The 16,083-nt window shown below is 43.3% G+C and overlaps 1 protein-coding gene across 2 annotated transcripts in view; it reads right to left on the bottom strand.

The window, feature by feature from the left end:
* Positions 1 to 1,964: 1,964 nt before the first annotated feature.
* LOC102562887 (lymphotactin) overlaps positions 1,965 to 16,083 on the bottom strand; it is a 39,059-nt gene continuing 24,940 nt past the window's right edge. Inside the window, exons 2-4 of one of the 2 annotated variants that reach the window (XM_059720455.1) lie at positions 5,439 to 5,524; positions 2,970 to 3,087; positions 1,965 to 2,202 (exon numbers count right to left, since the gene is read on the bottom strand). In XM_059720455.1, coding sequence (XP_059576438.1) covers positions 2,043 to 2,202; positions 2,970 to 3,087; positions 5,439 to 5,508 — 348 coding nt within the window. In that variant the 5' untranslated portion in view covers positions 5,509 to 5,524 and the 3' untranslated portion in view covers positions 1,965 to 2,042. Of the gene's footprint in view, positions 2,203 to 2,969; positions 3,088 to 5,438; positions 7,112 to 16,083 lie in introns of those variants that run through there. The other variant, XM_006268527.4, reaches the window with a different exon arrangement.

Here is a 16,083-nt window from a genome sequence, read left to right as displayed (position 1 = left end):
TGGTGCAACTCAGCTCCTGGTGGTCAGTAATTAATCTCCCAGGACTGCCTCACTTCACTTAGTCTTAATCACTGTTTATACCAGGCCTTTCACCTGTTTTCACTCCTCTTTCCACATGTCCAGTTGCAACTTATTTTTGCCTGCGTTGCCATGTGCACCCAGGGGGTTCATAATAGATAACCACTTTGGCCTTCGACATTTTCCTTCAGAGGCTCTCAAACGACCTTGTCAAGGTAGGTATGTAGGATAATCTTAATTTTATAGGAGGGCAAACGAGGACACAGAGTTTGAGTGTGTTGTAGCCCTGTATCACTCCACACAGCAGCAGTGATTTGGTTTTGCTGTAGATCTGAGGTCATTTTGCCTTGTGGATGTTTCTGGGAGGGTCACCTAGTTTCAGGTTGTGTATCACACTTGTGCTGAACAGGAAGCCTTTCCAGTGCTTGTAATGGGAGAGGAATAAGGGTCCTTAGAGAGAGGACTGCCTGGCAGTTTTGGCATTGAATGAAGCATACTATAGGCAGCCAGGCTTCCTGAATCTTCTGCCCTCAGCCTTCCACTCTGCCAACAAGACTTTTATTACCAAGCTTATTGTAGCATCAATTTTCTAGCATGCTCAAAATTGGTGCCTCTAATGGAGAACAGAGGACAGCTGCAGCTGTTTTAAACAGGTACAAAACAGAAATGTTGGCTCTAACCTGCAATGGTACATAGAAGTGGTCAACTCACTTTTTCATATATGGACAGCAGCTTGACTTTCTGATCTGCTGTCTGAGCTGATCAAAAATTTATGTTATTCTCTCATTTGGACGATGCAGAGAATGATGAAGAATGAAACTAGGGCTGAAGGCTTTCTGTAGAAAAAGGAGGGAAGGATCTGTCCATCTTGGTTTTCAGCCATGATGTGATACTATTTCCATAACATGGGGTTCTACAGATTGTGTGCATAACTTTCTAAGACTATAAGAATTTGGAGGTGTTGCCACATTTTTCTGCAAAGGTAGTTTTTCCTTGTGTGACATTAAGATCATGGATTTGTGTTAGAATGGCAACGTCCTTTTGTAGGATCTCCAACCAGGTCATAAATAAACAAACAGACCATCTGACTGAAGGTTTACAAGATTTTTATTAATGTTCAAAAAGTCCATGAATTATTAGACTTAATCCATTTTAAAATGAAATTAACATTTACAGAGAATATAACTATTTCCATTGCACCAGCCTCTACATTAGTTTGGGCTTGAGAATTTGCTATACAGGATTGAAATAAAATACAGTCATTGCTTAAATTTTAATGCTGCATAAAAAAGCAAAGATAAAAACAAAGTGCTCATCTCAGATGTATCTCAGACCAGTGTAAATCAGCAGTAACTTCACAGAAGTTGGTAGGCTAGATCCTTCCTCATCATAAATCTATATAGAAATACTCTGAATAAGTGCACATTTAGTGCAATTCACCTCGGAAATCAACCCAACCCAATATATTTGCACTGTTAGAAAGTGAGAGGAGAATCAGACCCAGATACATCATCACAGTATGTTACAAAGAGGAATAGAAAGGCAAACAATTGTATCCTGCACATTGCAATTAGCAGCTGGTGGGCTGAAACTTACTTTGCTTACTTATAGCTTAAGTAGTTTTTCTATCACTATATTATGCAGCACATTTTTCAAATAGGGCCCCAATGTCAGCTCCTGTAACCTATTTCAGCAATGAGTTCCATAGACAGGCAACACCCTGCATGTTTTCCTTCCCTCTTATAAATAAAGACTTCTGTCATCGGTCTTTGACAGAAACCCTGTCAGCATATTAAAGGGCAGTCCATAGCCCACCCTGCTAGGAGAAAACTGCTCACACACAATCATAAATAATGAACATACTTTGCAGTAAATAAATCTGAGAACAATGTAGAAGAGTCCAGCTGCAGAATGAAAATGAATAGAGGAAGGTTCTGATCAGCCCGTGTTAGTTCAGAGACTTTATTATCAGTTACCAAGTAGGAGTTACAAGCAGTTGCTTATGGTTTCAGTGGCATCTCCATTTAGTTAGATGGCTTGGGTTTGGGTTTGGGTTTGGGCTTGGGCTTGGGCTTGATAGTGGTTCTTCTGATGACACGTCTTTGATCTAGGTATTTTATGGCTTGCTTCACCCATTTGAGTTCAGGCTCCACACAGATTTTGATGCCTTCCTTGGTGATGAACCTGAAGGAGAAGAAGTGGAAATGCAGACAGACATGAAACTTCTTGTTTCCAAGACAAGACCACATGTACATGTTTCTTTGTGGAATAGATGAAGATGTGATGTGACAAAGTTTTACTGGTGTAAGTTTGGGGTGGTCACATCAGTAACATGTCCTAAACCCAGCCGCGAGTTGGTTCTGCAATTTAGCAAATGAACACCAGCTGTACTTATAGATTGGGGGGGAGGGTGTATAATACTGTGTATTTCTATATGTATCTATGCATGTACTGTACTTCTAGACTTTCTGGAAGAGCTAAGAACACCCAGCATGTGGAGGTTCTTTGAAAATATGGCCTCACATTTATTGCACAAGGACCAACTAATTCCTACAGGAGTTTTATTACTCCTATCCCTTCCACAAATTTTCTTGCATACCTCACCCCGATGCAGTGACTGGTAACCCCCAAAGCTATACTAGTCTATGACACTCAAAACACGTTTTGCTTTCTTACATTTCTTCCTAACTTTTAGAAAAAAACGTTTTGCTGTTTGATACATTTTTGCATATGCAGCTTTACAGCACCAGTACTCCAGACTTTTTGACATTGCCTAATGAAGCTTTCATATGAGATATGAAGAAAGGCTCTCAAGTAAGCATGCTTATTCAGATACACAGCCCCTATGCTTGCTTTGAGTCAGTTTTACTGACTTTCTTTCTTCTCTTAATGGGGAGGGCAGAATGTTTCTCTAGATGAATTAGCAGATGAAAACTGGACCACATACTTACATAACGGCTTTTACTGGTATGTTCTGATTTTCATAATTGGCAAGCCCTCTTATGTCTAGCTGCTTTGTTGATAGGTTTATGCAGGAACTTCTTCTTATAATTTGACTTCCTACACTCCCTAAAATGAAAAAAAAATGATGGTAAATTACCAGTAGTACTAAAGAATAGTGATTCTTTACAGCAAGTGGCTTGCTAAATTACAACTCGGGTACCTCTATGCTTATGTATTGGATTGCATTAGCTAAGCCTGCCATACATGCATCATCCTTGTGAGTTATAGAGCAAAAATCCTAATCATATGAGATCCATGAATAACCCAAGCTTCTCTCTGTGAGTAGGCATCCTGGGCAAATTCAACAGCATGTAAACAATTACATTCTCCTTCTTAAAAGGCTTTTTAGTTGGACACACTAGTCCTCACACTCTGTAAAAAAAACTAACACATAAACTCATTGCCACAAAGTTAAACCACCAACAGCAGGGCAGGGCTGGCCTGTCCTATTCTGCAGAACCTGCAGCCACAGGGGGCCTGCAGCCAAGGGGTTGTGTTCTGCTCGCCCCCCACCGCCTGTGCCATGTTTAAAGGGTTCAATGCAGGCAGAGAGCCGCTTCCTAGCCAAGCAGGGGAGGAGTTCCTGGCTCTGCTCTCACCCCAATTCCAGGAAGGGAACCCAGGCATCCTCAGCACGTGCTGCCACCACCCCGTGCCCTCTGCAGCACAGCCCACATGCATGCAGCCTGGCCCCGACTATTTTATTTCAGTGAGTTTATACTGCAATTAACCTCAATTCGGGTTTTTCCATGGATCAGGGCGTCCCAAAATATTATGGGCCAGCCCTGACGAACAGGTTCCCAACAGCAGCTTTATTTCAGTCGATTTCAGTCGCAGCTGAACAGAATAGGTTGCACAAGACTTGCAAACCATTTAAATTAAATTAAAATTCTATGTAATTAAAATGGGAGGGATATTCTCTGGGAAACATCTTTCCTCTTCCCTTTTTCTATTCACTTGCCCTTAGAAAGTCCTTTGAAGCACCTGCTCCCTCCCTCCATCTTTCCTCAGACCTTGTTTTGGTCTCCCATGGCAGGCTTACTATCCACCCTGCAATCCCCTTCTTTTAGATGACAAAAAATGCCACATGGTATCCTAACACCACCCTACTTTGCACTGCCCTTCTACACAGTGTTTCACCCATGGGAACATTACAGGGCAGGGGAGAGTTTCTGGAAAGAAGGGATTTTGCCAATCCCAGACTTTAGGATGGCCAACTGGACCACTGTGATACTAAGGACTAGGAGCTCTTATCTCATCAGTTGGTCTGTGTTGCAGATATGTTATTTTGTTGGTGGGAGAAAAGGGAAGATGGGTTGTATTTGGCTTTTATGTAGTTGTGACTCTCCACGTGTTTGTGATCCTGTGCTTCTCTTTGTGTATTATTGTCATTTTACAATAATACACAAAGAGGCTGAGTATAAATGCTTTGCGCGTGTGATTTTTGGGCTTCTGCTTGTCTGACTATGAATGTTGGTATACATGCACACATGCATGTGTTTGTGTGCATGTGTGTGCACGTGGTTTTTCTACAAGCGTGGTCTTTTACAAATGTCACATGCTCTATAAATTGCTTGTAGTTAATATGTCTAAGCATTATTATGGATGGCTCATATAAAACCTATGTTCAATATGCAGCTATCATCATAAAAAAAATCTTTAATTAGACCTTAAACTGTATTAAGAAAGGAATACAGAACAAAACTGAAAGCACCAGTGCCAGTGTGTAAATCTATGGTGAGACTTATTCTTGGAAGCTTTCCTTTTCAGTCAATCATTTGCAAAGTGATTTAGTAAAAACACAGGGAAAAAGAAATTTCTTAGAGGCTTGAAAAGCCTTCCTTACAGAAAGCAATTAAAAGAGTAAGACTAGACAGGTTAGAGAGGAAAAAAATAAGAAGTGATAAACTAATGGTGTATGTAATAATCCAATATATATTGAAGTATATAATAAGGATATAATATAGTAATTTAGAGAATATAAAACAGGAGCTGTTAGCATTATTAAGCCCTTTTCCTAATTTCTGAACAAGGGCACAACCAATACTGGAAGGCAATACCACTGAAACTAGGTGAAAAACATGCTGTTTATACAAGGCACAACTGACCTGCAGAACTCAATGCCACAGCAGATTAAACATTGACATGGTGAGTGGGAGCATCCAGGATAATACTAGATAGCAATAAAATTTTCTAGGAAAAAAATGTCCTCCCAGCTTCAAGGCCTAAGCCAGCCACAAACTGATAGAGGTTAAGAAACACCCCCAATTAACAGAGAATTTCATTATGTAATTTTTCACAGATTCCTCTTAAGTAACCAGTATTGGTCACTCCCTGAGAAAGGACACTGAATTAGACAAACCCCAGTCTTGATATCATTCAGCAATTCCTACATTCCTATGGAGACGAAAACTTACCTCTCGCTGTGTGCATGGTGAGGATGCCAAAGCAAAAAAGGACCAGGATAGCCAAGTGGTAGAGCTTCATTGCTGAATACTTCACCCTGCGGCAGAGGAGAAAGTGATAATCTGAACCCCTGTCCCCACACTTATATACTGTCATTAAGTGGTCAGCAAACTTCCTGTGCTCAGTAAGAGGGGCATCATGGTGGGGGCGAGCATAGGTGGAAAATTTTAGAAAGAAACTTTTTTTTAAGATCAGAAAAAAACTCCCCAGTCCTGCTAGCCCCCCTCTGCAGGCTTTTTTCCTGTCACAAACCAAGTCTGTGGTTGCTTCTGCTAACACGTTACAAGCGAGTTTTATTTTAGGTTGCAAAGAAAACTCCTTTGCAGCAGTGGAAACCTTTAATGAATGTTCTGCCCTTTCAGATCTCAGCTATGAGCCCTGGAAGCTAAACTCCACATCTCCACCACAGAAGCAGAGTCAGGCGACCCCTGAAGAGGGAAACATGAGTTAAAGGAGCTGAGGCTTTGCTAATGGAATAAATTGAACTGACCATAGCAGTTTTACATTAGTGGTGGCTCTAAAGGTTTACTAGTGTAGATGTATTCCCTGTCTGTTCTGGATTTGGCAGTGCTATTCAGCTTCCTCCTGATATACACACAGACCCAGGTTAACATCACCAGGTATTTGCAGAATGCAGCTGAACAGAAATACAGATTGACTCCTTAACCTGCAGAAAACTGGATATTTCATGAGCTTCTACACAAATCACCATTATCCCTTGTGAGAGACTCTGGCATACAGGCTGGAGCTAGCCTGACAGAGCCTGGGCCAAGGCCAGGGCCATCACAATGACCAAATCTCTGCTGTATCTCCTCCTTCAAGCATGAAGAGAGAAGCATAATTCAAAGGGTAGTGGACAAAGCTGGTACAGGGATCCTGCCAGTATAATTAAGGAGCCCAAGAAACCTAGCACAAAGGGGACAGAGAAATGAATGTCCTTTTTTTGGGCCCAGCCTAATGTGGGAGTAGATATTGTAACTAATGTTTAAGGACAATGCTGATAATAGGGCTTTATGTATGGATGCCAAGGGCCTTATGGATAAGGGTGCTTTTATAGGCCACATATGCACCATGAGCTGCTTGGATCCTCCTGTGTCTAGCTGTCCACACTCACCAGCACCCATATTTGTAGTTTCAACACAAATGTCATGATTTTCTACGCCCGGGGAGACTGAGCCTCTTCTCACCAGGCCTTTCCCTCCCCTGTTCCTAAAACTCTGGTTGTGATCGCTGGCACAGATAAGCTGCCACCAGCTGCCGAAGAATCATTCTTCTTGTTGGTAGGGCCAAAGATACACAGAGATTAAATAATTTATCCATGCTCATGCAGAAATCTTCTGACAGAGCTGGACCTAGATGATCTGAATCTAATGCTGGGCTGCAACCACATCACTATCTTGTCTCCCAGCACCTCTTATAGTTGGAGGCCATGTTCTTTAACCTACAGGACTGTCCATTGTTCTTTGCGCTACAGGCTTTCCTGAATTGTCTCTACCTCAAACCCAGTGTAAGTCATTTACCCAGTGGCAAAGTGAGTACAAAGGAACTATGTGCTTATACAGCAGTACCATTCTGATATGAGAGCATGCTACATCATAGAATCATAGAAAATTAGGGTTGGAATCAGGGTTCAAAAAACAGGGCAGGGACTCAGGGGGACTCTACCCGAAAGAGATGAGAGCCCCCCTATAAGAGACAAGAGCCCCCAGCCTGCCCTGTGCCTTTCTAAGCAGTTCAGCCACTGGTGGAGGCTCCTTTCAGCTTCTGGCTGCTATCACTACAGACCTACAGACCTCCCCAAGAGTCCGAGTGTAATTTAAACCCTGGTTGGAAGAAACCTCAGGAGGTCATATCTAGTTCAACTCCCTGCAAAAAGCAGGACCATCCCCAACTAGACCATTCCAACCAAGACTTTGTTGAGTCAGGCCTTAAAAACCTCCAAGGATGGAGATTCCACCACTTCTCTGGGTTACCCATCCCAGTGGTTCACCACTCTCCTAGTGACAAAATTTTTTCCCTAATATCCTACCTAAACTTCCCTTGCTGTAACTAGAGACTAATGCTCTTAGTCCTGTCATCTGCCACCACTGAAAACAGTCTAGCTCCATCCTTTTTGTAACCACCCTTCAGGTAATTAAAGGCTGCTATCAAATCCCACCTCAGTCTTCTCTTCTGCAGACTAAATAAGAAATCATGTGCCCCAATCCCCTAACCATTTTTGTTGCCCTCCACTGGACACTCTCCAACTTGTCCACAGCCTTTCTGTTGTGAGGGCCCCAAAACTGTACACAGTACTCTAGATGTGGCCTCATCCATGCAGAATAGAGGGGAATAATCATTTCCCTTGATCTGCTGGCAGTGTTCCAACTGATACAGCTCAGTATGCTGTTAGCTTTCTTGGCAACAAGGGCACTCTGGGCATGTCTATATATGCAAATAATCCAGGAGCAGTTTACTTTAAGGTACTATAGAGTAAATTGTACCGGGCACACGTCTACACATGCAGGGACGTGGGAGCAGATTTGCTGCTCCTAACAGCAGACTGCTTGCATTCCCTGAGGCCCTGCATCTGGCCCCTGCAGCAGCTACAGGGAGCTCTAGACTCCCCCTGGGTACAAGCCCAGGGACTGGCAGAGAGCATGGGGCCAAGAGACAGCTGTCTCCTGGTGGGGGCTGAGACATTGCTCCCTGCCCCCAAAAGCTGCTGGCTGCCAGGGTGGACTCCGCCACTGGAGCGTAGTAAGGGACAATGTCCCCCTGCCTGGAAGTAAGAAGCTCCCAACCCCCACTCCGCAATCGCAGGGCCAAGGCCAGGAGATCCTTATCTCCCATCCCCCGCTCCACAGTTGCAGCTCCCAGACCGAAAGATCCATATCTCTCATCCCAAGCCCCCTGGTCATGGGGCCCAGCCTGGGCCCCACAACCACAGGGTTTGGGCTGGGAGATATGGTCTCCCAGTCTGGGCCCCATGACTGTGTTGCAATTATGGGACTTGGGCTGGAGATTAGATTCTCCCAGCCCCAGCTCCACAATCATGGAGCAGGGGCTGAGGGCTCCCTGTTGCTGGGGCAGGAGGTATTGTCCCTGCCTGGGCTCCAGTGGCAGGAAGTAATGTCCCAGACCCCCCCAGGAGAAAGATGTCTCCTGGCCCCTGGGCTAAAACCCAGGGGGAATCTACATCATCCCCTGGCTGCTGCTAGGAACAGCAAATCTGTTCCCATGTCCCTGCACTTGTAGACATGTGCCCAGGAGAGCTTACTCTAGAGTACTTTAGAGAAAACTGCTCCTGGATTATTTTCACATGTAGACAGACCCAATGTGTGGGGAGAGTTAGACCCTTAAGAATGGGATACACAAAAGCCAGAAGATTGAGTGGATGGCTACCTAAGGCATCCAGCAGGAAATGCTAGGGAGAAATGTGTGCCTGCTTTCTTACCCCATGCTAAACACATTACTCCAAGCTTCAGAGAAGCAACTTTCTCCTTTAGTATTCACAACCCTCCACAAAAATGACCTAAGGGGAGATGGCCTAAGAGGAGCCTTCCAGTCCTGTGCTCCTATGTGTTTAATTTAAGCCCATGCTTAAATCCATTTCTATTGAGTAGAGTACTTAACCTCCTGCTAATTTGTTGCCACAGGAGGTTTCAGAGGCAGATTTAACCAGATTTAACAAGAGATTAGATAAATTCATGGAGAACAGATCCATTGGGAGTGACTAAATAGAAAAACCAAGGATATAGTCTTTGACATCTCTAAACCAATGTAACCTGGGTACACACAAGGGAGTGCCCTATTCTCAATTGAATGGGATGGGTAGGCAGGAGGGGGTGCTGTGAGAGAGATACCAGAAATTCAAGCAGATCCCTCTTTCCTCTATAGAGTTAGCCCAAACCCAAAGTTCTTAACTATATACAATTGATTGTTATAATATACATAAACATAAAACTAAATATCATATATATATACTTACACAGTGAACACTAACCAATAACCAAGGTCAAACCCTAAATAACACTTTTTACAACATCATAATACAACATTTCAATTACAAAATATAAGGCACAAACATGAACAATCTTAATAACATCTATTCCTTAATATGGTCCCTGATCCATGACAAGAGATAGTCCTCCTTCCAATGGGGTCACTTGGGGGGTGTCCGGGAAGCATCAAGAGCCCCTCCTCTTAGGGCCTTGACTAGGCAGGGGGGTGGCTCACCCAGCCCCTTTTCTGGGTTTGCCCGCCCCAAATGTCTTCCCCTGAGGGACCCAAGGGTCCAATGACTCACGCTCCCTCAGGTGGCAGTGGTCAGGGCACAGCTTGATGGGGTCTCCTCTGCTGGAGTGCCTCTACAGGCCTCTCCTGCGCCGCTGGGTCCTCCCCACCCTGTGCCCCACCCTGGGCACCAAGGGCTCAGCTCCTCTCAGCTGCTGCACCACTGCTGCTGACTCCTGGGTGCTGGGCCTCATGCTGCAGCACTACCATTTCCCCGTGCCCTAGCTTGGCACTGAGGGCTCTCTTAGCATAGGCCAGGCCCTTCAGGCTCCAGCTGGCTGTCATGATGCCGGGTGACTAACCCAAGCAGCCTCCGCTGCTCCCTGGCTCCCAAGGCTCAGGCCTGTGCACTGCCCTGCACACTATGGGACCTGGTTGCTTGCCAAGAGATGGGGCCTGAACCGACTTACTGCAGCCCCAAGGCCTTTGCCCCATGCATTGCCCTGCGCACTGAGTGGCCTGCTGGCACTGCCGGGGTTGCAGGCTCGAGCTGCCACTTGTGACTCCCAAAGCCTTGGCTCCGTGCACTGAACCGTGTACCGTGATGGGCCTGAGCAGTCTCACACTGCTCTCAGGGCCGGGTTTCCGCGCACCACTCCTGTGTGCCGTCAACAGCTCAAGCAGTCTCCCATTGCTCCCAAGGCTGTTCCTCCAGTGGCAGCTTCAGGAACCTTGGGCCTATTGCCTCCTGAGGGAGAGCACCCCAGCTTTTCTTGGCTTCTTGAGTCCCTCACTACATCTGCCCCTCATGCTGGGCACGCAGCTGCTTTTATACACTCCAGGGCTCCACCCCTGCAGTCTTCCAGACCTGACAGTTTACAGTCTTCAATCAGGTCTAGGGGAGCTCTTCTCCCCCTCCCCTCAGGAAAGGAGCATGACTTTATTTCTGGATGGGCTCCACCAATCAAAACAGCAGGATCTCAAGCCTGGGACTCAACCCAAGCTCTGAAAGGTAAGCCTGCTACACCAATGATGGCAGATACCAGGGAGAGCATGTCAGGGATGGACGTGGAAACACAGAAGTCATAGAAAACTGGAGTTGGAAGGGATCTCAGGAGGTCATCTAGTCCAACCCCCCTGCTCAAAGCAGGACCGTCCAAATCTGTCATCCCAGCTAAGGCTTTGTCTAGCTGGGCCTTAAAAAACTACAAGGATGGAGATTCCACCACCTCTCTGAGCAATATGTTCCAGTGTTTTACTGCAGTCATGGTGAGAAAGCTTTTTTTAATATCTAACCTAAACTTCCCTTGCTGCAACTTAAGACCATTGCTCCTTGTTCTGTCATTTGCCACTGCTGAGAACAGTTTAGCTCCATCCTCTTTGGAACCATCACTGAAGTAGTTGAAGGCTGCTGTTAAATCCCACCTCAGCCTTATCTTCTTCAGACTAAATAAGCTGAGGTCCTTCAACCTCTCCTCATAAGTCATGTGCCCCATCCTTCTAATCATTTTTGCCCTCCACTATACTCTCTCCAATTTCTCCATATCCCTTCTGTAGTGGGTGGCCCAAAACTGGACACAGTACTCCACATGCGCCCTCAGTCTGGACATACCCCATTTATGTTCTCTCTCTCTAAAGCATCTACTGCTTGCCACTGCCAGAGACAGGATCCTGGGCTAAGTGAATCATTGGGCTAATCCTGTATGGAACTGCTTATGTTCTTCTGATGAAATTTTAATACGTGGTCACGTCCCATTGACATTAACAGGAATTCATCCTGTGCAAAGATTTTTGTCTTGCATTAGGACCCTGGTAACATTTCTGTTTCACCTTGCATATGTTCAGTGTTCCTGGTACAGAAACTTACACATTTTAGCAATCTTATTCTTAGTCATATTCAACGACTTTTGTTGCACACCATCTCTTCCTCTTCTTTGCTACTGCATAAACCAAAAGGTCACACTAATATTTTCCTAGTCTAGCTAAAATGTCCACTCCCTTAATGGAACATGAACTCTTATGTCCAGCAGGCACTTTCAAAAGATTTCTGCTCAGGCATCCAACCTTAGGCATGCAAGTATGGAAAGTTAGGCCCAGAAAAATTTGTCTGGAAAGGGACTTTAGACAGATGTTGTCTAGATACTACATATCATACCCTAGGCTTGACCATCTTCAGCAATGATGGATTTCTAATCTCCAGTGACCCATTTGCCAAGGTCCTCTATAGGAACCTAATAGTCGTTGCTTATATAGAACATTTTATTTGTTCAAATCATAGCACTGGCAGTCATATGAAATTATATAGCCAAGATAAGTCAGTGGTCTCTCTTGCTCAGGGCTTTATGTTAACAAATAGTTATACAGGTTGCTGCCAAGTGTCTGTAAGAGGAAGTTTCAGGCACTTGATCTACCTAATTTTACTTAATCCAGTCTATATTAGCCATGAGCAAGCTCCAAACAGCAAGCTAACTAAGTATTCCACAACAGGAAGATGGGCTCAAAGAGACTGCATTCTCAGTCTCCTATTCCTCTTTCTTGATGATGGCCTTTGTCACTCCCTGTCTTCTCCTCTTCAGTTTCCAAGATTGAGAAAGGCTTAATAGTGCCTTACATGACTCATTTGTAAAGCCTGAGATATGGGAACCAGTTCTCATCCTAGTGACTCTCAGTTAGAGAAGAATGAGGCCAACTGTGTTCAAAATAAATGTTGACTCTCAGTTAATCAAGTGTAAATCAGTTTCTGTGGAAATGAGAGATTGCCCTGAACAAATCTAAGAACCCTGAACTATAGGGGCAGTTCAGACACAGATTGTTTCTCAAATAGGCTGAGACACTTCCTCTTCTCTCAGACCTCTTCTCACTTCCCTACAGTCAGGAGAGGATTAGACAAACTCATGCAGAATAGGTTCATCAGTAGGTATTAAACATGATAGTTAGGGCTGCAGCCTGTAAATCAGGACTCCCAACACCTCTAAAAGCTGTAAACTGTAAAAGAAGGGCAGGGGACAGATCAGCCTGGATGGGCCCTGCATAAATACAAGACGCTAGGGTAGAAGGTCCTAGAGTGATGATGTCATTATCCAGGGCTTTCAAGCTTTGCCAGTCATCCTTTTCAACAAGTGGAAGGAAAAGTTAGGGCTGGATCTTTTTGACTATAAACACTTCTTTGTGGGGGGAAATGAAAACATTTCTGAGGCTGACTGTCTCGATGGTAAAGAATAATAATAAAAAAAGCACAGCTTTTTAAAAAAGGTTTTCTTCTTTGCTGTTCATGTGTGAAACAACTTATGAGATGAGCTGTCACTTTCTAACCACGCCATCAATTGTGCAGGCTGCTGAGCCTCATGCTGGTTAGTACGCACTGGCCATTCCATGGCCACATCCTGTTCCACAAAATACTACAATACTTTTGACGACAAAAGTGACTGCTCCTTATTTGCTGCCTGAAATGAAACATGGCCCTCCCCCAGCTACATCCTTAAAATGACACAAGGAAGTATTTTCCATTCTGTAGGCTTTTTGATTTCCTTAGCTGTTCACTCTGTGAGCCGTTTAGAGTGGAGGAGGCTCAGTGGGAAGGCAAGTGAATACAAAATGACTGAGGTGGGAAAAAAGAAATCAGCTCGCACAATTGCAAAGTGAACACCCACACTGAAAAAGTTCCACTCTAAACTTTCTGAAAGAATCCTTGAGGCTTTTGGTGGTTTTACGGTTTTCCCCTCGTAACCAGCACTCATCTAAGTATCAAGACTATTTTGAACAATGTGCTTGTCAGAGAATACAATCCTGTTGAATTATTTGTCTGAGCTCATTGTAGCAAAAGTTAAAAACAAACAAACAAACAAACAAACAAAACCTGGTAGAAAAATAAACTTCCAAATAACCAGAACTTTTATTCATGGAACTTCAAAAGGGCAGTACATGTCCATAAAATGCTATTTCACCTTCTCAACAGGAGCAAACTTAGCCGTTCAAAAATGCTGGGAGGTAAGTGAACATATGACAGAAATGGAAGCATCAAGCAGTTAATGCAATCAAATAAATGGCACATTCATGATTAAGATTCTGTTTTCCTGATTTCCATGCCTGTGTACTTTGACCACAAAACCATTCTACATGCCAGTGATATTACACTGGCACATAGCATGCAAGGAATAAATAACCTCCTATTTCCTTTACTAGACTACTTGTGCAGCCTTGGGGATTTAGAGGCATCTAGTATCAACTCTGGAATAGCTCCTGTGAAGTCAAGGGAGTTTTAATGCATCCTGCCAGTAGAGGATTGGGTCTCCTGCACCTGAAGTAGAACATAGTGACATTTTTCAGCTGATTTCCACCCCCCACCCCCTGCTGAAAAACACAGATTCTGGCCATCAAAATATTATTGGGGGAAATTGTTTCTTTTTAAAAAAGAAAAACCTTAAAAATTCTGAAAATATAGAAGTATTTTACAACTTTAAATTTTTTTATTTTATTTTAATGTGATTAAAAGCATCTCAGCCATCTTGAAAACAAAACACAATGAGATATAAACAAAATGATTTCATTTGATCCCAAACAAATTTATTTTTGAATTTTCAGCTTGCTAAACTGTTAACAAAAAAAAAATCTCGTTTCAAGTCAATGTACTTTGTAGATGACACCTGAGGTCACAGGTTAGATTTGTCTTCTATGATCCCATGACAAAAGCAGGCCTAGAGAATTTCCCCAATAGCAGCAAATCCTCTGCCCCTCACCCCCACTACTTTTCTGATTAGCAACAGTTGTACCCCTTATGTATTGCCACATGAAGCATGCCTTATAGGCTTCTGCCCAGCTTCCCAAATGAAAGGCCTATTTCTGGGGTGGAATTACACAGTTTCTCCTGGTGGGTGGATTACAAAAATGAGAGGGCTAGATTTGCCCACAAGAAAAGAAGCCTTCCACAGATGAGCTACACATGCTACCCCTGATTAACATGGGGGCAATTTTTAGAGTTAGTACTGAGACAGGGCAAGCAGCTATCGGGGGGGGGGGGGGGGGGGGGGGGAAAGAGTAGTAGCCTGATTCATTTCTACAATTCTTTGACATTTACATGACAAAGTAGTGAGCTGAAAAGGAGACAACGGAAAAAAGGGCGAGAGGGGAAGCCACAAGCAGCCTCTATGTACCGCAGAACAATTGTTACATTGAAGGGAAAAAAAATCTCACAGAAACTCACTTTTATTCTTATGATGACTAGGTAAACTAACCTATGTAGAACCAGCTGGTAAATCTCATACCTGTGTGCTCAGTGCCTAAGAGGCCAAGTCACAAATGCTGCCATCAAAAATGGACACTCACTGGTTCCATGAGATGGAAGGCATGACTAGGAGTAGCATTCTTACTACTGAACGTGGTCCTTTTAAGTCAAAGATTTAGTAGGGGGCAGCAGGAAGGGATCTTGTACTGCCTCCTACTGTGACCATTTAGTATCTGTTCTACAGCTATGCAAAAGATTTCTATGTCCAGGAGCACAGATCCAGTTGCTTTATCAGTACTGTATCTTATTCATAGCAAGAAAGAAAAAGAAAGAAGCTTATATACACAGACTGTAACTAGAGCTGGGTAATTTTTCAATGCACTGGAAATTCTTTAGCATTGTATCAAAATAATGTTTGCAAGTCAATTTGAATCAAATATTGTTAAAAATAAAATTGGTAAATCAAATTCAAAAGAATTGTCTTGGGTCAAACAAACCATTTGGTTTCAGATTTAAACTTTCTAAAGGATTTTACTTGTTCTTTAAATAAAAAATAGAGCAAAAATGAAAATGAAAAGTTGTTTTGAACAGAAAAAAATCAAAACATTTCACTTTAAAAATGTTAAGCAAAAGTATTTCAACTTAAAGTGGTTTGAATTGATTTTCACTTGGGGAAAAACAATGCAGCAAAAACTGAAAGTAACTCATACAAAGCTTTAGTGTCACCAAATCTGTATTTTTCACCAGAAAAAAGGTTTTTGACCAAAAACAATCTCCAAACTCTTCCTATGACTCAATAATGTTATTCTAGACTGTATACAGAGCCTAAAAATAACTCTCCAGGTGGTTTATTTGAAATGGTAATGAGATGGGCACACACATCCAGCATGTTTAAAACCTGTTCTTAATACAGACACTGGTTTATTTATGAAGTATTATGCTCTGTGGCTGACATATTGTAGCAATGCTTCTAGTGTGAAACAGTTAGTTTATTCCTGACAGAATTCATAAAGAAGAAAAGGAATAAACCCTGCAAACCAGGAAGTTTGCAACTTTTCCCTTACAAATGTGGGGAGCTGCTAAATGAATTGAGTTCACCAGAGGAATACAAAACTCCTCAGACTACAGCACAGCCCATGAGGAGAGAGTGAAATCAGGAC

The sequence above is a fragment of the Alligator mississippiensis genome, chromosome 1, assembly GCF_030867095.1.
Source record: "Alligator mississippiensis isolate rAllMis1 chromosome 1, rAllMis1, whole genome shotgun sequence".
In the NCBI taxonomy this organism is placed as follows: Eukaryota; Metazoa; Chordata; order Crocodylia; family Alligatoridae; genus Alligator; species Alligator mississippiensis.
Note: the sequence above shows the minus strand (reverse complement) of the source record. Positions and strands in the feature narration are given on the sequence as shown.